We start from the raw sequence: 25,219 nt of genomic DNA on the forward strand, positions 1-25,219 counted from the left end.
GATGTGAACGGCAGTGACTGTAGTTTCTTTATAAAAAGAAGAGTGTAAAAAAAAAAAAGAGTACTTGGGTTTTAAAAGCGCAGGAAATGCAGCGTGTCCTGATTTCCCCCTGAAATGCCATGTTTCATTTCCCTACACATCCAACAGAAACCCCTAAACAAGCCAGTTTCATTTTCACCAGAAGCACAGAAACACAGCTCCCAGGGACGTGTAATGAGCGTAAACGTCCCAATGTGGCTCACGTGAAGACGATACACGATGATTAAATGAGGCCAGCTATAAATAGAGGCAGGAGGCGGGGGAGGGATTTAGGAACTACACGCTAGGCTAATCAGGGCTAATTAGAAATGTGGAGAGTAGCATGGGGGACAGTGCAACAGAGCACAGGGGCATCTGAGGGGGAAAAAACAAATCCGTATTCACGCCTACGTTCGAACACGTAAGGGGGGGGGGGGGGGGGGGTGAGCTTATTAACATTTATAGAAGGAGTCTCCAGTTACAGTCCACTTATATAACAGAAGAGCAGCTAGCAAGACGTGCGATTTGGCCCCTTGACCAACAGTTAGGACGATCTTAAAAAACAGGAAGAAAAACAAAAAGATCTTGAAATTTCTTTTCTTCTTTCACCCCCTTTAGATTTCCTCTGTGTTTTCATCTCGTGAGTAACGGCGTGTGGAGGATCTATAATTACATCTCCTGCTATCGAGAAGCGATCTGAGGCGTCTCGCTCTCATTACGGCCAGCGGGTTTGAGAGGAATTTAACAGCTGTGGGGAAACACTCCGGCCTTTAGATACACGAAAACATAGGGAGACGCTGTTTATGGCGTTTGAAGGCTAATCTTTGGTCTTATGTTGGGCGTAATAGCATCCTAACGCAGGCTTTAATGATTAGCAGCAAAAATCTGCACTCGGAGGAGAAGATCGTTACGCCTCATCACACACTCGTTTGTTTGAGCTCATCAACACGTCGGAATTAACGATGACTGGTGGTTTCAGGAGAATAGATGGCTCCATAACGAGAAGTTATTGAACGATTTATCAGCAATTCCATTTTCTATGCACATGTAGCTATTTAACAGGTCAGTAAGGCTAATCAGGGACGATTAGCAGTGTGGAGTTTAGCATGGAGTGCAGGACTGAGAGACAGATCTCATCTGAAGACAAAAGAGCACAAGTTTTCATGCGTTTACAGAAGAAGTCTTCAGTAACAGTCTGAGGTAACATTAAAACGGTACACCTTTATTTTCAAAACAGAAGAGTGAAAGAGAAAGAAAGTGATTAAAAATGAAGGCAAATTGTGTGTTTTTGTGCAGATTTTACAGGAAAGAAAACGCAAAAGTAAAACGGTTCATAAAACAACTGTTTTGAACTGTTTTGGGAGACGTTTCCTCATGAGGTCCAACTTTTCTTTAAAAAATTCCAGCTTGTAAATGTTGTAAGTGTATCTGTGTACCAAATTGGTTTGTTCTCGTCTGTCATTGTGGAATAAAAAAACAGCTATTAAATCCACATGGATATATTTGCACTTGTGCAGTTTGTTACAGATTCGAGTTGCGAGCTCTGACTTGTGCAAATGTGAAAATGCAGACGTTATTGGACGCCTGCTAGATGGCCTCAGTGCCTCCAGCTCGCAATCTGATTAGTTAAAGCAACAGCATTCAAGCAACATGGATTGTAAGAGCCTGCAGTGCTAAATGTGAAGGGCTTACCAGAGATTTTTGGCAACATGTGATACTACGGCTGAAATCTGATTGGATAGAAACTCTAGCCTGAAACTTACACTTGGTTGCGCTGCTACTTGAAGCAGCACCAGAGAGCAACGCTATAAAATAAGAAAAATAGACTATTGGGAATAATTTAAGACATATTCATGGACAAAAATATATTCAAACATAGGTGATAAGTTTTTCTGGTTTAACGCTGTAACGAGTTTTAGCGCTTGCGATATAGCGGCTATAAACAGTCTGTTTGTTCCCTCGCCAACCTCTTACGTGACTCCGCCTTTACGCACTAGGCCACGCCTCCTTCCTGACTGTCTAGTAAGCAGTTTGAGGGTTAATTTAATGCTGCAGGAGTTAGGAGTAAAAATAACCCACTCTCTGGGTTGTGCTGCGCCGTCAGCAGTAATTAGGGACATGAGACGAACGGCGTTCTCATTTTTTATTCAACGCCTTCCTGTTGCACTAAACAGGTTAGTGAACTTCCTGTCGCTGCTTGCACTTTTCTTTTTATCCCTTAACGACATCACTGTGTGTGTGTGTGTGTGTGTGTGTGTGTGTGTGTGTGTGTGTGTGTGTGTGTGTGTGTGACTCGCATAGTTATATATGTTATCACAGTTACCTCTTCTTATACACAGGTCTGACTCAAGGTGGACATGTTGGGAGATATTTGCAATCCTACAAGACCATTTTCCCCCCTAATACAACACATTAAAACACACACACACACACACACACACACACACACACACACACACACACGCACGCACGCACGCACACACACATGCACACACACACGCACACACACACACCGTTTAAATTTTGATAAACTGCTCGAGGTGCGAGATAAATTTAAGTAAGTGGAGAATAAATTGTTCAAATGAGAAATAGAACAAAAAACAGCACCAGCAATGAACTCCAACAGCTTCATTATAAGTAGAGATGCTGCACAGATCCACACACACACACACACACACACACACACACACACACACACACACACACACACACACACACACACACACACACACACACACACACATGCCTATCTGTCTGTCTGTCTCTATGTATAATTTTCTATCTGTCCATCTGTCCATCTGTCCATCTATCTGTCTGTCTGTCTGTCTGTCTGTCTGTCTGTCTGTCTGTGTCTAATTTTCTATCTATCTATCTATCTATCTATCTATCTATCTATCTATCTATCTATCTATCTATCTATCTATCTATCTATCTATCTATCTATCTATCTATCGTGAATGAATAATAAAGACTGTACCTGTTATAAACAGGGCCCCTAAATGTGGGGTCGAACCTCCGTGGCTCACCTGTGAATAAAAAGAAGGCAGTTTAGAGTAATTCAGTGTCACAGTATTAATAATAGAAGGAAAGGAAGTGAGCGGAGAGGCAGTTTCACCTCATCAGCATTCAGTCCAGGTTCGAAATTACACAAAATAAAATCCTGCTCAGGAGCAAGAACGCTTACAAACCCACACATATATACTCCATATCTTCCACAAAAATTCAGCACAGAAACACACAGAAAAGAGACGAAGTTCGAATCCTCCTCTCTTTAATTGGGTTTCTGTCTGTTAGTTCGCAGACGAGGAGGCGTGGCTTCTGCGACTGTCAACCAATATAACAAATTTTACTAATACAGCGCTCATATTACATGCTTTCTTGTTTCTATAGCAACCACTTGTTCATGAGGTACAAGAGGTAAAGTGTTTAATCCTCAATTTTGGAAAACATTTTCTGTGAGGTGATTTATTTATTTTTTATTTCACATTTATGGAAGGAGTCTTCAGTTTAAATTTATGTTCCCCGAGGGTTTTTTAGTAACATGACAAAGTGCAGGTTTTTTTCTGTCTTTATTAACTCTAACAAAAGAGATTAAAAGTTCAAATAAAAGAGATTTATTTCTCGTAGAATATTTTGCGCTTTTAATATTTTATGTGTTGAATTGCATTAAAACTGCATAAAACTTTTTGCACACCCTTAAACACACACACACACACACACACACACACACACACACACACACACACACACACACACACACACAAACGAATCACAGGCAAGGATGTATTTTCTCTGCTCCACATATAAAACCTCTCCAGCTGGGGAGACGGGAGCATGGAGCTGAACTCTGCTGCAGATCCTCATTAATTATTTGGTGTCGTTTCCAAGCTGTAAACATCTCAGCTCCAGAGCAAAGCAGCTCTCTGCCACGGGCGAGAGCATGACGAACGAGCCAAGGATGACCTCTTTGCAGATCCGAGGGTGCAATTACACCTGCTCTAATAACGCTTCATATCGCTCATATGCAGCTCCATATCTCTGACATAGATCCATATCTCTCAGACACAGCTCAATACCACTCAGACACAGCTCCAAATCTCTCAGACACAGCTCCATATCTCTCAGACACAGCTCAATATCTCTCAGACACAGATCCATATCTCTCAGACACAGCTCCATATCTCTCAAACACAGCTCCATATCTCTCAAACACCTCAATATCTCTCAGACATAGCTTCATATCTCTCAGACACAGCTCAATATCTCTCAGACACAGCTCCATATCTCTCAGACACAGCTCAATATCTCTCAGACACAGCTCAATATCGCTCAGACATAGCTCAATATCGCTCAGACAGAGCTTCATGTAGCTTAGACACAGTTTAGTATCGTTCAGACACAGCTCGATATCTCTGACACAGCTCTATATCTCTGACACAGCTCCATGTACCTCAGACACAGCTCCATACAGTGAGGAAAATAAGTATTTGAACACCCTGCTATTTTGCAAGTTCTCCCACTTAGAAATCATGGAGGGGTCTGAAATTGTCATCGTAGGTGCATGTCCACTGTGAGAGACATAATCTAAAAAAAAAAATCCAGAAATCACAATGTATGATTTTGTAACTATTTATTTGTATGATACAGCTGCAAATAAGTATTTGAACACCTGAGAAAGTCAATGTTAATATTTGGTACAGTAGCCTTTGTTTGCAATTACAGAGGTCAAACGTTTCCTGTAGTTTTTCACCAGGTTTGCACACACTGCAGGAGGGATTTTGACCCACTCCTCCACACAGATCTTCTCTAGATCAGTCAGGTTTCTGGCCTGTCGCTGAGAAACACGGACTCTGAGCTCCCTCCAAAGATTCTCTATTAGGTTTAGGTCTGGAGACTGGCTAGGCCACGCCAGAACCTTGATATGATTCTTACAGAGCCACTCCTTGGTTATCCTGGCTGTGTGCTTCGGGTCATTGTCATGTTGGAAGACCCAGCCTCGACCCATCTTCAATGCTCTAACTGAGGGAAGGAGGTTGTTCCCCAAAATCTCGCAATACATGGCCCCGGTCATCCTCTCCTTAATACAGTGCAGTCGCCCTGTCCCATGTGCAGAAAAACACCCCAAAAGCATGATGCTACCACCCCCATGCTTCACAGTAGGGATGGTACTCTTGGGATGGTACTCATCATTCTTCTTCCTCCAAACACGTTTAGTGGAATTATGACCCAAAAGTTCTATTTTGGTCTCATCTGACCACATGACTTTCTCCCATGACTCCTCTGGATCATCCAAATGGTCATTGGCAAACTTAAGACATGCCTGGACATGTGCTGGTTTAAGCAGGGGAACCTTCCGTGCCATGCATGATTTCAAACCATGACGTCTTAGTGTATTACCAACAGTAACCTTGGAAACGGTGGTCCCAGCTCTTTTCAGGTCATTGACCAGCTCCTCCTGTGTAGTTCTGGGCTGATTTCTCACCTTCTTTAGGATCATTGAGACCCCACGAGGTGAGATCTTGCATGGAGCCCCAGTCCGAGGGAGATTAACAGTCATGTTTAGCTTCTTCCATTTTCTAATGATTGATCCAACAGTGGACCTTTTTTCACCAAGCTGCTTGGCAATTTCCCCGTAGCCCTTTCCAGCCTTGTGGAGGTGTACAATTTTGTCTCTAGTGTCTTTGGACAGCTCTTTGGTCTTGGCCATGTTAGTAGTTGGATTCTTACTGATTGTATGGGGTGGACAGGTGTCTTTATGCAGCTAATGACCTCAAACAGGTGCATCTAATTTAGGATAATAAATGTAGTGGAGGTGGACATTTTAAAGGCGGACTAACAGGTTTTTAAGGGTCAGAATTCTAGCTGATAGACAGGTGTTCAAATACTTATTTGCAGCTGTATCATACAAATAAATAGTTTAAAAATCATATACTGTGATTTTTGGATTTTTTTTTTTAGATTATGTCTCTCACAGTGGACATGCACCTACGATGACAATTTCAGACCCCTCCATGATTTCTAAGTGGGAGAACTTGCAAAATAGCAGGGTGTTCAAATACTTATTTTCCTCACTGTATCTCTCAGACACAGCTTAATATCTCTCCTACACAGCTCAATATCACTCAGACGCATCTCCATATCGCTCAGACTTTTCATACATGTTTCTTTTCCCCCATCTCTAATAATCACCTGGGTTTATTATCTCCGCAGGCGTCTTAACACGCTACATTAAAAAGTAATTAATTCGTTTATCAAAGGAATATAATGAAAATACATGTCTGTTAAACACAAATCTCCACACACTCAAAAATCTTGTGGAACATCTTCCCTGAAGAGTGGAGCATATTATAACAGTAAATGGAGACTAAATGTAGAATGAGATGTTTAAAAAGAAGCACATAGCAGTCTTATTGTCTGGTGGCCACAGATCTTTGCCTATATAATATATATATATATATATATATATATATATATATATATATATATATATATATATATATATATATATATATATATATATATATACTGTATATATGTACGAAGTAGTTTTTGGTGCATAATTAAACAGGAGATCGGTCGGTCACTGATAAATGTAGCAAAGTAAAAACTTCCCTGAGTTTCCAGGTCAGTGAGCTTGAAGGACGAGACACGCCTCAATAAATCGTGTTTTTTTTTTCTGACTGTATTTATTCTCGGCGGTTCCTGCATCCTGTCAGTGAGAGCATAGAGTTCAGGGTGATGGTGGTGTAGGACTGCAGAAACACTGCTGTACCTGACTGCACAGCGTGGTGGTGAAGGTGAGCAGGTCAGAGCTCGAGCGAGGCTGCGAATCAAATCTATATTTCAACTCTGAGATGAAGGTTAAGGGTAAGTAAGTATTTAAATAAGTAAATAAGTATTTTATTTTCTTATCGTTGCAGTAAACATTCTCCATCCCTCACTAGTCTAGCTAGAACTTCTGTTGTTTTGTTTTTTTTCTTCAGGATACGACGATCATGAACTCGCCCCCTTGTGGCTCTTGTGTTGCACTGCACTAATTTGCTCTTAACTTACATTCTCTGTAGATTTCACTCTTCTGGGAAGATGTTTCTCAAGATTTTGTGGAGATTTGTGGAGATTCACCCCAAATGTCCTCCATAGGGTTTGGAACTCTATAGAAGGAGATCTTTCACACACTTCCAACCCATGTAAAGCAGATCTTCATGGACATCTGTCACAGGAGCATTGTCATGCTAGAACAGGTCTGGGTGTCCTAGTTCAATTAAAAGGATTTAAAATGTCATGCTCCTGCATCCAAAGGCGTCCGATACAATTGTGTGCCTCCAACTTTGTAGTAAGATTTTGGAGAAGAACCACACACAGCTGGAAAGGTCTGGTGTCCCAATACCTTTGGTCACACAGTCAACATCTTTAATTACTTTCCGCAGGGAGAAAAGCATCAGTCGCATCTGTAACATCACACGGTGTTAATGAAATCCCAGGAAATCCTGCGCTCGGGGTTTGAGGGACACGGCGGTGGGTGGAACTGATCTCTTTTATCTGCTCTGTCAGATTCCCCAAGGAGCGAGAGATTACAGAGCAAGAGAATGAAAGACGAGAACGCTGGAGTTGAAGACAAGGATGAGAAGAAAAGGAAACATCTTTATTCTTACAGGAGAATTATTCATCTCCTCATCAGCGTCTCCATGGCGACAGGGAGTGAAGAGGTTTCGGCTGAACATTTCTGTACATGTTCCTCACACGCTTCTGTACACTTCCTGTGTCCCTCACACACTCCTGTAAACGTTCCTCACACACTCCTGTACACTTCCTGTGTCCCTCACAAACTCCTGTACACGTTCCTCACACACTCCTGTACACGTCCCTCACACACTCCTGTACATTTCCTGTGTCCCTCACAAACTCCTGTACACGTTCCTCACACACTCCTGTACACGTTTCTCACACACTCCTGTACACGTCCCTCACACACTCCTGTACACTTCCTGTGTCCCTCACAAACTCCTGTACACGTCCCTTACACACTCCTGTACACTACCTGTGTCCCTCACACAGTCCTGTACACATCCCTCACACACTCCTGCACACTACCTGTGTCCCTCACACAGTTCTGTACACGTCCCTCACACACTCCTGTACACTTCCTGTGTCCCTCAAACACTCCTGTACACGTCACTCACACCTGTACACATCCCTCACACACTCCTGTACACGTCCCTCACACACTCCTGTACACTTCCTGTGTCCCTCACACACTCCTGTACACTTCCTGTGTCCCTCACACACTCCTGTACACGTCCCTCACACACTCCTGTACACGTCCCTCACACAATCCTGTACACTTCCTGTGTCCCTCACACACTCCTGTACACGTCCCTCACACACTCCTGTACACTTCCTGTGTCCCTCACAAACTCCTGTACACGTTCCTCACACACTCCTGTACACGTTTCTCACACACTCCTGGACACGTCCCTCACACACTCCTGTACACTTCCTGTGTCCCTCACAAACTCCTGTACACGTCCCTCACACACTCCTGTACACTACCTGTGTCCCTCACACAGTCCTGTACACATCCCTCACACACTCCTGCACACTACCTGTGTCCCTCACACAGTTCTGTACACGTCCCTCACACACTCCTGTACACTTCCTGTGTCCCTCACACACTCCTGTACACGTCACTCACACCTGTACACATCCCTTCACACACTCCTGTACACGTCCCTCACACACTCCTGTACACTTCCTGTGTCCCTCACACACTCCTGTACACTTCCCTCAGACACTCCTGTACACTTCCTATGTCCCTCACACACTCCTGTACACGTCCCTCACACACTCCTGTACACGTCCCTCACACAATCCTGTACACTTCCTGTGTCCCTCACACACTCCTGTACACGTCCCTCACACACTCCTGTAAACTTCCTGTGTCCCTCACACAGTCCTGTACACGTCCCTCACACACTCCTGTACACTTCCTGTGTCCCTCACAAACTCCTGTACACGTCCCTCACACACTCCTGTACACTTTCTGTGTCCCTCACAAACTCCTGTACACTTCATGTGTCCCTCACACACTCCTGTACACTTCCTGTGTCCCTCACAAACTCCTGTACACGTCCCCCACACACTCCTGTACACTACCTGTGTCCCTCACACAGTCCTGTACACGTCCCTCACACACTCCCGTACATGTCCCTCACACACTCCTGTACATTTCCCGTGTCCCTCACACACTCCTTTACTCATTCCTCACACATTCCCATACACATTCACAGGCACGTGCACACCCTATAAAAACACAATGTTCCACCGTTCTCTGATCTCACCGTGCAGCAGGAACGAATCAGACGGAATAGAATCCAGGACACACTCCTGCTTTCTTCTCCTCAGCACATCAGAGCAGGGGAAGGTGGCGGGGCCTAGATTTATTTTTTTGCAAAACCGAATCGATGATTAGCGGAGCTGAGGTTTTAGTTTTTACAGAATGATCTTGATTATGACGAGCAGCATTCTTCCTTTTTATCTTTTCTACAGAAGATTATAAAATGTGTACATTTGAAAATTTCTTTCCACAGAAAGCTCCAAATCCTTTCGAACACCTTTGGGGTGAATCTCCACAAAATTTTGTGAATCATCTATGCTCAAAAAGCACATACCAACTTTTGGCCCTGTTGTATAGTTCTCATGGATCACTAGTGAGTACTTTCACTCAAGTCCACCAACGCTGAACATCTTTTTATAACTGCATGGTTTGGAGGTGAGATGGAGAGTGATGAAGGCGATGAAGGTGTGATTTCTGATCCAAAAACCAGGTTCCAAAAAATCATGAAGCCCTGAGAGGAGTCCGAGTTGAGTTGTGCCGCCTCGTGTCCTCGTCCTGCCTAAGGATTAAAGTGCCGTGTGGGTGTGTTTATGGGATTATTATGGGGACCTGCAGGATGCCTGAGCCTCTAACAGATGCTGCTGCATGCTAATGAGCAAGATTCGACAAATCGTCAGCGTGAACCAATGAGGCGTTTCACACACACTGCTCATCAGTCCTCCGGATCTGCTTCCTGTGGCTCCACACACACACACACACACACACACACACACACACACACACACTTTTTAAAACCGTCTCTGTATGCTCCTTCTGAGCCATGCGTTATGCTGAGACTTTTTCTGTGGTTTCTTTTGTGTGTGTGTATGTGTGTGTTAGTGTGTGTGAATGTGTGTGAGTGTTAGTGTGTATGTGAATGTGTGTGTGTTAATGTGTGCGAATGTGTGAGTGTTAGTGAGTGTGAAAGTGTGTGTGGGTGTGTGTGTATGAGTGTGTGATTGTTAGTGAGTGTGAAGTGTGTGTGTATGAGTGTGTGAAAGTGTGAATGAGTGAGTGTGTGTAAGATTGTGTATGTGTCAGTGAGTGAATATAAATGAGTGTGAGAGAGTGAGAGTGTGTAAGAATAAGTATGTGAATGTGTGTGTGAATGTGTGTATATGTGCGTAAGAGTGATAAATTGTGTGTGATTTAAGGAAGAGCTGCGAGTTGGCAGTAAGAAACTAATTGCAGAATTGAGACAATAAAGGATTGGAAACGTCCGCAGATGAAAATCCTCCTGAGGCGTTTTATCTACACGTCTCGCTTCAGTCGCTTCATCAGTTGGAGTAAACATGCCAATGCAAGAAGAGTGGGGGAGGAGGAGGACCGTGAGGGCAGGAGGAACGTAAGGGGAGGAGGAAGGTGATGAGCTCAAGAGGAAAGTTTTGTCATTTCGCTAGTTGGATCAGTTAGCATACGTTTTTTTTTTACTGCTTTAGCATTTATTGCAAAAGGTGGATTAGTGAATAATTATTTAACTAAAGCTGTCAAATTCATCAGATATTCAGTGTTAGGCACAACAACACCTGCTCATGTGCAACAAATAGGGAAGGAGTCTCCAGTGTCAGAGCTCTGAACATGTAACAACAAACCGCTGAATCTTTACCTCTAACAATACAGATTTTTCTGCCCTTTTGAACAACCCTGACTACTGAAATAAAAAAGGTCTGAGGGAGTAGAAAGAATCTGTCTGGATAAGTGATAAAAGGAAATCGGGGATTTCAGAATCAAAGTGTGAAAAGTGAAAGGTAAGTCTTTCCCTCTCCAGGATTCAGTGTGGAAAAATCCAAATCCCTCTGGAGCACTGAAGCATGGTAAGCATGTGGAGATGCTCCTGGATCTACTTCTCCTGCTGTGTTTTTTTTTGTGTAGAAACCCACAATAAAAGCCACATTGAAAATCTGCCTGGCGCTGAATGGCGAGACGAGAGCAGCTGATTATCCTCAAGGCCACTGCGTCTCCGAGCAAAACTCTGCACTGCAAGCCGAGAGCAAGTGTTTCCTTTCACATCACGCGCCGCAAGAGCCCAGAGTCTGGACGTGCAGCTGTGCTCCCAATGTTCACTTTAAACCCAGAACATCTGGCTGTCCGCTGCTGGCTCTGCTCCAGAGACGAGACGTTCATAGGGAAAAATCGAGAAGGCGTCACGTTTGTGAGTCGATTATCGCTGAACGTTCGAGCTCTAATCACAAACTCCTCCCTCTTCACAAGTCACATGAGTCCAAGCACCAAGTTGAGAGATTTTGGCTTTTGATCTTTATATTCATTTTCCAAACCGTGAACATTTTGAAGTTCGGAAACCCAGAAACCCACATCCAAAGACGTCCTATAGTGAATAAGATATTGGCCTTCTGATCGGAAGGTCATGAATTCAAATCCCAGCACTACCAAGCTGCCACCTCTGGGCCCTCAAGCAAGGCCCCTTAACCCTCAATCGTACAGCTGTATAACTGAAATAACGGAAATTCGCTGTAGATAACCGTAAATGGGAGGAAGCACCAACAGCGTGGCTGAAATGTTCGGTTGTCCCAATACTTTTGACATCACGTTGTATTAATATTGTTTTTCTCCCCACAGTTCCGTGAAATTTACTCTCTAAACACCTCCGTGGATCCGCGAAAGCTTCGTAATTTGTTCGCAATTATTCCTGCATGTTCTAATATGGGTCAATTCTTTTTTTTTAGGATGGAACACCCACTTTAACACACACACACACACACACACACACACACACACACACACACACACACACACACACAGAACACTACGTCTTTCCCAGATCTTGAGGGATATCAAAATACAGAGAGGAATGCAATTACAGGGTTCATTTATCCCGGTGTGAAGAAGCGAAAGCAGTCGAGGTGAACGCTGCAGGGAAGTTATGGTGAGGTGTTCTCCCAAAAACTGGAACGATGATTAAAAATAAGTGCACCCCAGTTTATCGGATGGTTCTCCTTCTCCTTCTCAATCAGGTCAGGTATTGATTACAGTGAGGTGAGGAGGCCTGGGGTGCAGTCAGTGTTCACATTAATCCCATAGATGGTAAGTAGGGTTCAAGCTCTGTTGCAGGCACCTCAAGATCTTCAACACACCTTCAATCCATGACAGGCAAATCTTCATGAAGCTGGTTTTGTGAACAGGGGTATTATCATGCTGGAACAGGTTTGAGTCTCATATGTTAAGTGATTGGAAAATGTCATGCTCCAGCATCCAAAGACGTCTGATACAATTGTGTTCCTCCAACAATTTGGAGAGAAACCACAATATGGATGGAAAAGTGAAGTGTCCCAATACTTTTGGCGATACAAGAAGAGTTCTGTCAGCTGAAAGCCGTCGTTCTTTTAAAAGCCTCACGTTGTTTTCTGTTTATAAGTTACTAAGATAAATACGGAGATGCAGAATGAAATAATTTCTTTTTTTTCCAGGCGAAAACCGTAAACTCCTGGATGTGCTACAGAATCCCTGACACTGGAGACTCCTTCATTAATGTTACCCTAACAATTAATTACACATTTCTCCCTGACACTGAGATCTTCATTCCATTTCATTGGTGCACATGCTGACAAGCTATCAAACCCCTGTCTCGTCCTTCAGAAGACATATGGACGTTAAAACCAGGTGGATGTGAGCAGATGGACAGAAGTGTACAGAGTCGCTGAGGCAGGACTTCCTGCTGCGAGGTGAATTTAATGTTCGACCTGCAGTTAGGAGTAGGTAGGACAGGCTGGATGAAGGATGTCAAGTGAAGGAGAAATTAAAGCTTTGGCCAACGAGCTGCAGGAGGAATTTTTAAAAAGGTACATTGTTGGTTTTTTTTGCCTGGAGAACGTTTCTTTGGATTTCTTCCTCTTCTTATGGGTCCAAGCAAACATTTTTTTTGGTCCACTGTTGGGTACCAACACATGCCAGAATTCGGTTTATTAACTTTACACTACAGAACGTTTGGGCACAAACCAGAACATTCATCAAGCAAACACAGTTTGATGTTTAAAACTAGGGGTAAAGCACAGTGAGGTCATGCTTACACAAACAGGAAGTGTGGCATCTCATCATACATCATGAACATAGTCAGTTATTTGTTCTAACACCATCCACATGCTAACACAAGCTCATAAATCCATGGTGCACACTCGGTGCTTGGACCCACTGATCGCTGCTTGCAAATATAAGCCAGTCTGGCATTATTATATAATTATTAATATTAAATTATGGTTATTATTGTATAAATGTGCAATAATAATCCACAAAAAAATACTAAAATAGAAATGTATTACAAATAAAATGTTTACTAGTATAGAGTTATATATTTTACTATTTAATTTTAATACTTAAATCAGTTCATTATTTTTTTCTTAGTTTATTTCTTTTAGATGAAAGTGTCGAGTGTGTGAGCCGGTCAGTGCATTGGAGGTGTGATTAGACTGTGTTTATCCAGACAGTGTTTAATGTCTAGAAGTGTGTGTGTGTGTCTGTGTGTGTGTGTTATTAAATCGGGTAATATACCCTTTGCTATTAATTCCACTCTAGAGCAGCACATTCTCACACACACACACACACACACACACACACACACACACACACACACACACACACACACACACACACACACACACACACACACAAGGTCGTGCCATTTTAGAAAGCCTCTATACTTAATGCCTCCAGGCGAGACACTTTTTCCCTCTCTCTCTCTCTCTCTCTCTCTCTCTCTCTCTCGCTCGCTCTCTCTCTCTCTCTCTTTCTCTCTCATTCTTTCTCTTTCTCTCTCTCCTTCTCTCTCTTTCTCTCTCCTTCTCTCTCTGCAGAATTTATATCTCACCATCAGTAAACCGCTGAGTTTGTTAACATTGTCTTAATTTTTTTTTGTCTTGTGCTGTACATCGTTTCCTGTCTTTCTTCCAAACATCCTCATCTTCTTCATCCCCCTCTTTGTTAAGCGTTAAAGCTTGTCTCCGCTTTGATTCACAGGTTTCTCTACCGTCTCCTCTCTTCTCATCTCAGCATGAAATTGCCCATGTGTAGTCAGTTCCATGAAGATCTGCTTTACATGGGTTGGAAGTGTGTAGAAGATCTTGAGCTCTCCTGCTATAACCCTACTGAACACCTTCGGGATGAATGTGAACGCCAACTGCACCCCAGGCCTCCTCACCTTCTCACCTACATCAGACTTTTCTACCACCCTTGTAGCTGAATGAATCTCCAAAAAATCTAGTGGAACATCTTCCCAGAAGAGTGGAGCTCATTATAAAAGTGAATGTTCAATAAGAAGTATATAGCAATCTAACATTCAGGTGTCCACAAACTTTTGGCCGAATAATGCAAGTGTGTGTGTGTGTGTGTGTGTGTGTGTGTGTGTGTGTGTGTAAATACAGACTTTGGGAACAAACCAGACAAGAGAAGTGATCAAATGTAAATACATTGAAAAAGTGTGTCAGACTGTAATGGGAAAATAATCAGCTAGGTAACCGTGACTCCGCCCCCTTTTTCATTATTCCTCTGTTTATTATTTTCCTCTTGCAGTAAAATTTTACGTTCTGATCCGAACACGATTATTTTCTCAGCCTCTGCTTTTGTCTCTGAGTTCGTAAGCCAGTGTTGTCAGTTAGCATTAGCGGCTATGACAGGAAGCAGGAAGTGCAGAGATGGTAGTTAATAAAAAAAGCCCTGTAATCCTCATGGCTGCCTGCTCAACGCTGGAAACTGTCCATCAACATTGGAGGGAAAGCAATAAAATATGGAAGAATGGATGAGAAACGAAGTGGAATCTGATCTGTTTGAGGCTGATTTTCATTCTTAGCATCCGAATGCTGCTCCTTCCTGTCAAGGGCAGCGTTTTACTTTTTATTTTTTCCCCGTGTCTCAAAACCCTGGCGAGAGATAGACTGTAATTGATGCAATTTTGGGCTCGAGCAATTTTCTCTTTGCTGCGCTCGAGACGTGACAGAGAGGAAAAAAATCATGCCTTTTCTGGATCTCCTGCTGATGGCAAAAAGGACAAGAAGAAGCCAAACTGGTGCTCACACACACACACACACACCTGAGGGTCAAGCTAATCTGTTCCTCAGCTGATTCACACACTAGCAACAAGTTTGCTAATCATCTTAGCGACCTGTTTAACGCCACCGTTGGGAATCTACGATCTGATTGGTCGAGTTGTTGGGGAAGTGGTTAAAGTGGTGGACTTCTAATAAGAAGGTTGTGAGTTCAAAACCCAGCGCCACCTATCTGCCATTGCTGGGCCCTTGAGCAAGGCCCTTGACCCTCAACTGCTCAAGTTGTATAAATGTCACGGGTTTCTACGTTATTGTTTCTATAGCAACAGATTTACATGGATATACTGACCTAAATTATTTTTTTTAATGGAAGGAGTCTTCAGTGTCTGAGGTACAACCAAAAATTCTTCAGGACAGACGAGTTATTCCGTATTCATTACAATAACTGCAAGAAAGAGAATAAAAAACATCTTGCGACGCTTGGGAACTAGAAACGGATAAAAAATATGACGTTTGTGTTCCTCCAACAGCAGGTCCTCTTTATTCCTCATGTAAAGGAAGAAATATCATCCTTACAGAGGAACCAATGACGAGCATGATGAGTCAGCACTATTTAGTCTCCCACAAACACACACACACACACACACACACACACACACACACACACACACACACACACAGTTAGCAAGCGACAGTACTTAGTTTTATTTTTTATGAGCGAAGCTTTTACAGTATAACAAGTGAAAGTGGGGGAGAGGGAGAGAAGAGAGCGAGAGAGGGTGAGATAATGTGACAGAAAGAGAGATAGAAAGAGAAGGGGAGGAGAAAAAGGAAAAAGTGAGAGAGATGGGGGAAAAAATAAGAGAGAAAGAAGAGATTTAGAGGAGAGGGGAAAAGAGAAAGAGGTGAGATAGAGAGGAGAGGGAGAGATAGAGAGAGAGAGTGAGAGAGAGAGAGAGAGAGAGAGAGAGAGAGAGAGAGAGAGAGAGAGAGAGAGAGAGAGAGAGAGAAGAAAAAGAGTTACAGATTATCTGGCTGAAAGTATTGGGACACCGAACTTTTTCAGCAATATGTGGTTCTTCCCCAAAAGTTGGAGGCCAACAATTCTTTAGAAGGTCTGTGGATGCTGAGCATGAAATTTCTCCTTCACTTTGAGCTGTGAGACCTGTTCCAGCATGACAATACACCTGTGCACAAACCCAGCTCCATGAAGATCTGCTTTACATCGGTGGGAAGGGTGTGGAAATTCTCCTGCTATAGAGCTCCAACCCTGTTGAACACCTTTTAGATGAATATGAACGCTGACTGCACCCCAGACCTCCTCACCTTCTCACCTACATCACTACCTGATTTTACTAACCTTGTAGCTGACTAGCCAAAATATTTAGAGGAACATCTTCCCAGAAGAGTGGAGATTATTCTAACAGTAAATGGGGACTAAATGTGGAATGAGATGTTCAGAAGAAGCACATAGCAAACATACTCAGGTGTCTACAAATGAGACACACAATGAATTGCATCTATATGCTACTTTACCTAACACACACACACACACACACACACACACACACAACATTGCATCTAAGTTACTTTATCTAACACACACACACACACACACACACACACACACACACACACACACACCACAAAGTATCTATAAGCTACTTTACCCAACATGCACACACACACACACACACACACACACACACACACACACACACACACACACAGACTGCATCACTTCATTAAGCTACTTTAACTAACACACACACACACACACACACACACACACACACACACACACACACACACACACACACACATACAAAATATTGAATTGTATCAATCAGATACTTTACCCAAAACACAAACACACACACACACACACACACACACACACACACACACACACACACAATATTGAATTGTATCAATCAGATACTTTACCCAACACACACACACACACACGCACACACACACACTTCAGTGCTCAGATACAGTAGAAACAGAAATGTTTCTGGATCTTACCGCAGAAAACGGACGGAACCGGGCTGTGTTTCGGCATCTCCGCGCGCGCTCACAGCTCTACATAGCCACCCACACACACACACACACACACACACACACAGACACACACACGGTGTGTGAGTGTGTCGGGTTTATAGAGATTTAATCCTCAAGAACGTCAGACTCCGGACTGCGCGGCGCGCGCTCTCTGTCTTTATCTCGCTCTCGGGTGCGCGCACACTCGCGCGCACTTTAACAACAACGCAAATAATATTAATAATAATAATAATAATAATAATAATAATAATAATAATAATAATAATAATAATAATAGATTTCTGAACTTGGGAATATCAGCATGGACTCTGTGGTCCTCTGCAGGACTGTGCGTGTTTTTCTTTATATGCTGTTACACTTCACACACACACACACACACACACACACACACACACACACACACACACACACACACTTCTGTTTCTGGCATTTGCACTTTTAAATGCGTTCTTCATTGATCTCAGGCAGGCTGGAGGAGGAGAATGAGTGAGACAGAGGTTGTGTGATGTAACATTTTCCTCTACATGAGACAATCAACTGTTTATTTTATTTTATTCATAAGATTTATAGTTTTCTGTAGACACGAAAAGTCGTTTAATACTAAAATTTAAACTCAAATGATGAAATGAGTATAAACTCTATAAACTCTAGGTGAGTTTTATTACTGTGTCTTTTGACGCCATCTACTGTCTCTCATCCTCCTTTTCTCTCAGTCTTCCTCATTTTCAGTCTTAAGTAGAAGTGCAGATTCTCATGTTTTAAAATTCTCGGGTAAAAGATGAAGTACTGACTATACATTATTTACTCAAGTGAAAGTAAAGAAGTTTGGGCTTTGACATGTACTTAAGTAAAAAGAAGCAATTAATCCTTCTTCTTTCGGCTTCTCCCATAAGGGGGCGCCACAGCGGATCATCCGTCTCCATCCCCCCTGTCCTCTACATCTGCCTCTTTCACACCAACTACCTGCATGTCTTCCCTCACCACATCCATAAACCTCCTCCTTGTTCTTCCTCTTTTCCTCCTTCCTGGTGGCTCCATCCTCAGCATTCTCCTACTGATATACCCCATGTCCCTCCTCTGCACATGTCCAAACCATCTCAATCTCACCTCCCTCACCTTGTCTCCAAAACGTCCTACATGCGCTGTCCTTCTAATAAACTCATTTCTAATTCTGTCCATTGTCGTCACTCCCAATGAACATCTCAACATCTTCAGCTCTGCTACCTCAAGCTCCACCTCCTGTCTTTTACTCAATGCCACTGTCTCTAATCCATACAACATCTCAGGTCTCACCACAGTCCTATAAATTAAAAAGAAGCCTTTACTACTACATCTTTTAGTGTCAGTAACTGGACCTCACGTAATATTAATATTAGAGCTGCCAATCGATTAAAACATTTAATCTCGATTAATCGCACGAATGTCCTGAGTTCAATTCATTTTTATTTGTAATATTGTCTTAAAGTAGGAAAAACTACACGAGATGGCAATAAGGAAGAAACCTTAAGAGGAACCAGACTCAAGATGGAACCTCATCCTCATCTGGGTTGCACCGAATGTCCATGTATTACAGATAAACGATGTTGAGGTGCAGTGATGGAGATCAGAAGCAAACTGTAGTCCTGAGTCAGTGGAGAAGAATGTTGATATTAACTACAGTCCAAATCCAAATCCTCAAAGCTCCTGTTCTTACTACTTATAGATGAGAAACATCCCCAGATGCACAGAGTGGCCTCCAATCGAAGAGAACATCATCCAGAGGCAGAGCAGGACTCACGATTAATCACAATTTAATCACATATTTATTTATCTGTTCTAAATGTACCTTAAATTAACACTTTTCATCTTTTTATTACTCTAATCAACACAGGCAGGGAGAAATATTAATGCTTTATGCAAATGTTTGTTTATTATTAGTGAAACCAGACTCAACATAGAGCATGAAGACAGAATATTCTTTTAAAGTGATGATGGTGTTTTAAATGACATAAATCATGCAATCACAAAACGGAACTGTTGCTATGTTTCCACACGGACGGTTAATGAGGTGATACCGGTGAAACTTTACCCCTTCTAATTTACATATGGATTTCAGAATCAACAAATATTTTTTATGTTTAAAAGTAGACATTTCGAGCTTTTTAATCATACATTTATTATGTCTGTGTAAATATTCACTGAGATTCAGGTTGTTTTATTTATGTCTGTGAAGAATAGAGAGAGAGACGGCAGAGAGCGCCCCCTGTCTGTTTTCTTTATTTTACTTTTATTTTTTATTTTAGTTTTGTTGTTGTTATGAGTTTATACAAATAAAAGTGGACCCTTTACAGATTTGATTAATATATTGCTCTTATTTGTACGATCAGAAAAGACAGTAATTTAAGTTCGTTTCGACGTTATGAGAAAAGAAATGACACAAAACGCGCCGGTGCGGTTGTCGACCCCCAGAGGGCAATTGTGTGCATCATGTCGGATTTTGGTGCTGATTTCAGACTTTGCCAAACAGTAAAACTAATGATTACTGATTAAAAATGAATTTTCGGAGAAGTTTATTAGTATTTTTTTTTTTATATCTGAGTAAAGAAAGGACCTCATGAATGAACACGTTGTGATGAAGGAAAGACACGTTTCGTGTCTTTAATATTTGCACTTCACACATTCATGTTTCACACTGACATGTTAAAATTAAACATAAAAGTCATCGACCAAAAAAACACTAATTTATAAATGAGAAGATTTTCAATAACAAAAAGTAAAAGGATTTAAAAATGCTTAAATGTATACATGTTCAAAATAAACTCAAATCATGATCAAAAAAAGTAACATCATCATAAACCCACTTCTCAGTTTAAAATGCTTAGAATTAAACCAGAAGACAATCAATAATTAAACTCATTTTAAATGTAATTGTAAAAAAACAGCTCTGATTTTTTTATCTATAGAAATTAAACTAACAATCTAAAAGCAAAGCTGATTTTTTAGGATGTAAATCGGATTTAATGATCATTTGTGTGGAACTGAATTGAAATAAAAAGTAAATCCTCCTTTAGCAGACTCTCGACTCATCAGTGTGTCCAACAGGAACGTCTCCACGAAACAAAGAAAACAAAAGAAAACAATTCAGTTGTTTAATAAGAAAGGAGATGTTGCACTAATCTAACTAGCACTAATTAATAATAATAATAATATATCAAGTCAAGTCAAGAAGCTTTTATGGCGTTGGCGTGTGATAAAACAAAATAAGAAGAAGAATCAGCTTAAACACACCTGCACTCATTCCAATCAGCTCTTATCCAAAAAACTGTTCAATCAAGATTTCAGCATCTATTTCTTTCTTCTGTAAAAAGTAGACATACATGCACACAAACAATATATTTATATATTAATTAATTATTCATATAATTAATAGCATATAATTAGTATTAAATCATTATGGTAAAGTTTTAAAATGACCATATTACCTCCAGTTCTTTTCCATAAATAAGTTCCAAAGCAAAATGAATACAGTTGTAGCTAAAAAGCTTGTATTTATTCATTTTGCTCATTGCTTCATCAACTCTGTCTTGGAAAGAGTCTGAGATTCCCATCTTCAGCCTATAAATTGCATATTTGCTGCCTAAGGAGAACCCATTAATGTGCACTTTGTTCACAAGACCTTGACAGGGAATGAAACTGGAACTGGACACAAAAGCCCCTGATCTGGGGTTTGATGATCCACTACTATTCGCTAGTGAAAAGATACAATTTTGTAAGCTTACATAATGTGCATTTCATAATTATCACTATGATAGAATTATAATATTTGTTGAAATTCAGAGTTGGGTTATGCAGTGAAGTGAATTTTCTAAGCCACAAATTTAGATGATTGAAATCACATGTGAAAAACACAGCATTAAAGATCACTGATTTGCTTTGAGTATCAGTGTTTATGGTTTTCATGAACATCCAGATCACCATCTTTAACCCCCTAAATATCAGAGTAGAACCTGCTGACTAAAGAAGAAAATAGTTATTTTTTTATCTTTGTAATATGATGTGACATAATAGCAAGGGATAAAAAAAATTACTATAATTTTAAATTAAGATGATTTAAAGTCACATTTTTAATCTGTAATGTCATAGGTAACTTGACATGCGTGGTAAACTGTATGGCTGCCTCTAGTGGTGAAGCGTGGAAATACAAATGAATGGGAATCCATATTATCCAGTATTACTGATTAACATTGTCATTTATGGATGTAATATTGAATTCAAATGCATTCTTTACCATTTAAGACCAATATTAACTAGTAATATTAAAATAAATGTGAGAAATATAAGGTTAATTTCAGCATGATATATTGTGATTACATCATCAGACAGTGCTGGATTTAATGCTGTGCCTGATGCACATAACTCTTATATAACATCTGAGCAGTGCTTCAGTCCTTTTGATAAAATTAAATCTGTTAGTTTAGTTACAAAAAAAAGTACAACACGGCATGTCATTTCTGTATGAAATCCTCACTGCACAACTCTGAATCACACAATATACATTTTTATATTATTTGATATCATTTGTGCTCACATAAATACGGCTCTACAGTTACTGAAACATTCTAAAGATATTTAGAAATGTACCCATGAAGTGAATAATCTCTGGTCCTTTTTCACTGCAGCACACTCCAGCATGGTAGTATTCATATCCCAAAAATCCACTTTGCACAAGAAACAGGTCTCCTACTCTAGAATTCCCACGGTATTCATCAGAGAATTTTTTGACATTTCTGAAGCCCTTTGGTTTAGACCATTTGCCAATCTTCATACAGTCTGATGCAGTTGGCTGAAAAAAATATTTTATTTATTTATATATATATATTAGTTATGCCTGATCAGTGTATATTATATAAAGTACAATTTGACACTTTGACACGTTGCACACAGTTTGGACATGCTCACTGAGGGTGTACTCACTTCTCTTGGCAGTTATTTAGACAATAATGTCTGTATGTTGTTATTTTCAGAGGACAGAAAATCTGTACTGCTCTACAAACTCACATTAATACTCTAAATATGAAAATATATCCATATTCATTTCAAAAGTATTGTCCCTTGAGAAAAAACCAAAATGGTTGCACTTTTGTGAGATACTGTGTGTGTGTGTGTGTGTGTGTGTGTGTTTGTGTGTGTGTATATATCACCCATCAAATGAGATGTTGTCAGAAAAGGGGGAAATAAACTAAAACAAAGTGTCCTCACATCTGGCTTTCACTGATGGAAATTTATTATTTTACCTCCAAATGAACATCGAGAAGCTCCATGACAAACTCTGTTGTATTGTGAAAAATTGTTTTCTGTAATTCTGCTCAGTGCTTCAGCAACATTTTCTTGGAATGACCTTGGGATTCCCTCCCTCTTCCTATAAACTGCGCATCTCCTCCCTCCAGTAAAGCTTTCCACATTTACCATGTTTACTTCTGATGATGGATAAGAAATGAACATCACACCACAGTTATAGATCACAGTTATAGATCTGTACAGTACGTTTGGAAATACAGAGTATTTAATGGACACATGTACGTTCCTTTTGTTTCTCTGTAACAAACTCGGTAAAAGACAAAAAACAATCAAGAATTTGACACTGAATGAGTGGAAATTTCTGTGAATCCAAATGGGACATTTTTGTCTCTTCCAGAAGAACTTGTGTAAGATGGAGAACAGGAGAGAAGATGTGATCAGACTCCCTCACCCCCACACTCACACATGGAGGTGGAAACTTAATAGTCAGGGGTTGTTTTGGGATGTTTGGAGACTTCATCCTGAAAGTGAAAGTAATTCTGAACAAACACGTCTCCCATTCCATACTTCATCACCATGCAGTTGCGTCTGGACTGCGGCTCATTGGAACTGAATTCACCGTACAAGACGATGAGCCGAAGCGAAAGTCAGAACTCTGTCTGAAGTGTTATTTAGAGAGCAAACAGTCGTCTGGAGTGTTTATCTGTCTAAATAAAGTGGAACATCTGGATATTTATATTCATATTTTGTTGGTCAAAGTAAAACTTCATATCATTACATAAGTGAGTTTATTGCATGGAAACAAAAGGAATGTGCACATGTCTCTCAAACACCATAAAACACAGTTATACAACTGAAAAACAGACAATAGTTATAGAACAACAATATGTACATGTTTAAGAACTGTACTGGTTTATCACAAAACCAAGCACGCACACACACACACACACACACACACACACACACACACACACACACACACACACACACAAACACACACACACACACACACAGTGTTCGCTTAAAATATTTTTTTGTATTTGCCTCATGATATGACGAGATTAATATCCATTACACACCCGTGTTCAGCTGCATGATCTGTCCATTTAAGTAGACTCCAGCTTTGTGGGTCTTTTTTGATTCTTCCACAATGAAGACATCTCCATTTATTATATTTTGTGTGAATTCCTCATGGTATCTTTTAACACATATGAACACTGGTTTTTCATTGTTCATCAATGCCATCGTGAAGGACTCATTTGATTGTGCCTAGAAAATCACCCATGATAAAAACTTTTTTTAATTCAGAGCAGTAAAAAAGAAGTGAATTTCAGTGACATTTGTAATTTAACCTTTCCTTCTTTCTTGAATGTGCATTAAAGGCAAATTTATATTTCATTTTTAGTATTTAATGAAAGGATTATTGACAGAGACTTTACATGTCCCATAAGCCACGGCACATATCACACCACATGACTTTTAGATGCATGAGAGGATGTGGTTTTGCCTCGTCTTCACATTCCATGTACATTTCTCTCTTTCTGTCTGTGTGCATACAACATTCCATCTTTTACTTTAGTGTTTAATCATAGAATTATAAATGTTTAAATAAAAAAATATATTTCTGAAAGAGGTTTTTAAAATATTCAGCTTCAGTTTATATAAATGTATTAAAATGTTAACGTGAAATAAATACGTGTTTTACCACTTTAGTCTGTACCTTTAAACTTCCTCATTTCAGAGCTGTGTTTGATCTTTACATACAATTTGGATGAAATCCACATTCAATTCTTATTTAACAAAGTAAAAAATCATCAGTTCATTTAGTTAAAGTCAATTTTTCTCCATATTGGAATTGACATCTAGTAAAAGACCAGAATCACTACAAGAAGACAAAGACACTCACCATTATTGTGATTCAGCACTTTTCACTGTGGAAAACTTCACACACACACACACACACACACACACACACACACACACACACACACACACACACACACACACAATACAGAAGATCTGATTAAATTCTAATAATAACAGTATGAAAAAGAGGAAGAAGAAAGGATTTTAAAATTATTTAAGTGTAAAGTATAAGTTTTACTCTACCTATCTCTGCTGTCGGGTCTTTCTGTGTAGCTTCTTATCATGTGAAAATGAAACTAAGATAAATTCCCTTTTACAGCAAGCATTGCCTTTAATATTTACACACAGACAGACGTGTATATATATACACACACACACACACACACACACACACACACACATTATATACATAGTATATACATACACACATACAGGTGCATCTCAATAAATTAGAATATCATTAAAAAGTTTATTTATTTTAGTAATTAAATACAAAAAGTAAAACTGATATATAGATTCATCACACACACTGATATATTCCAAGTGTTTATTTCTTTTAATTTTGATGATTTCGGCTCACAGCTGATGAAAACCCAAAATTCAGTGTCTCAAAAATGAGAATATTGTG

The 25,219-nt window shown here is 40.4% G+C and overlaps 1 protein-coding gene and 1 long non-coding RNA gene across 3 annotated transcripts in view; both read right to left on the reverse strand.

Annotated features, from left to right (window-relative positions):
* Positions 1-17,600, reverse strand: part of slc44a5a (solute carrier family 44 member 5a) — a 33,529-nt gene extending 15,929 nt beyond the window's left edge. For both annotated transcript variants that reach the window (XR_014530772.1, XM_083525103.1), the window contains exons 1-2: positions 17,413-17,600; positions 2,996-3,044 (exon numbers count right to left, since the gene is read on the reverse strand). Coding sequence is in view for 1 of the 2 variants with exons in the window: in XM_083525103.1 (XP_083381229.1) it covers positions 2,996-3,044; positions 17,413-17,449 (86 nt within the window). In the remaining variant the exon portion in view is untranslated. The remainder of the gene's footprint in view (positions 1-2,995; positions 3,045-17,412) is intronic.
* A 3,115-nt stretch (positions 17,601-20,715) lies between these two features.
* Positions 20,716-24,932, reverse strand: LOC310717213. Its single transcript, XR_014530765.1, has 7 exons — positions 24,835-24,932; positions 24,632-24,666; positions 23,805-23,994; positions 22,722-22,904; positions 22,069-22,270; positions 20,910-21,175; positions 20,716-20,785 (listed from the first exon to the last, which is right to left on the reverse strand). It is a non-coding gene; the product is annotated as an uncharacterized lncRNA (long non-coding RNA).
* Positions 24,933-25,219: the final 287 nt, after the last annotated feature.

Source organism: Silurus aristotelis (genome assembly GCF_946808225.1).
Source record: "Silurus aristotelis genome assembly, chromosome: 22".
Lineage (NCBI taxonomy): Eukaryota > Metazoa > Chordata > Actinopteri > Siluriformes > Siluridae > Silurus > Silurus aristotelis.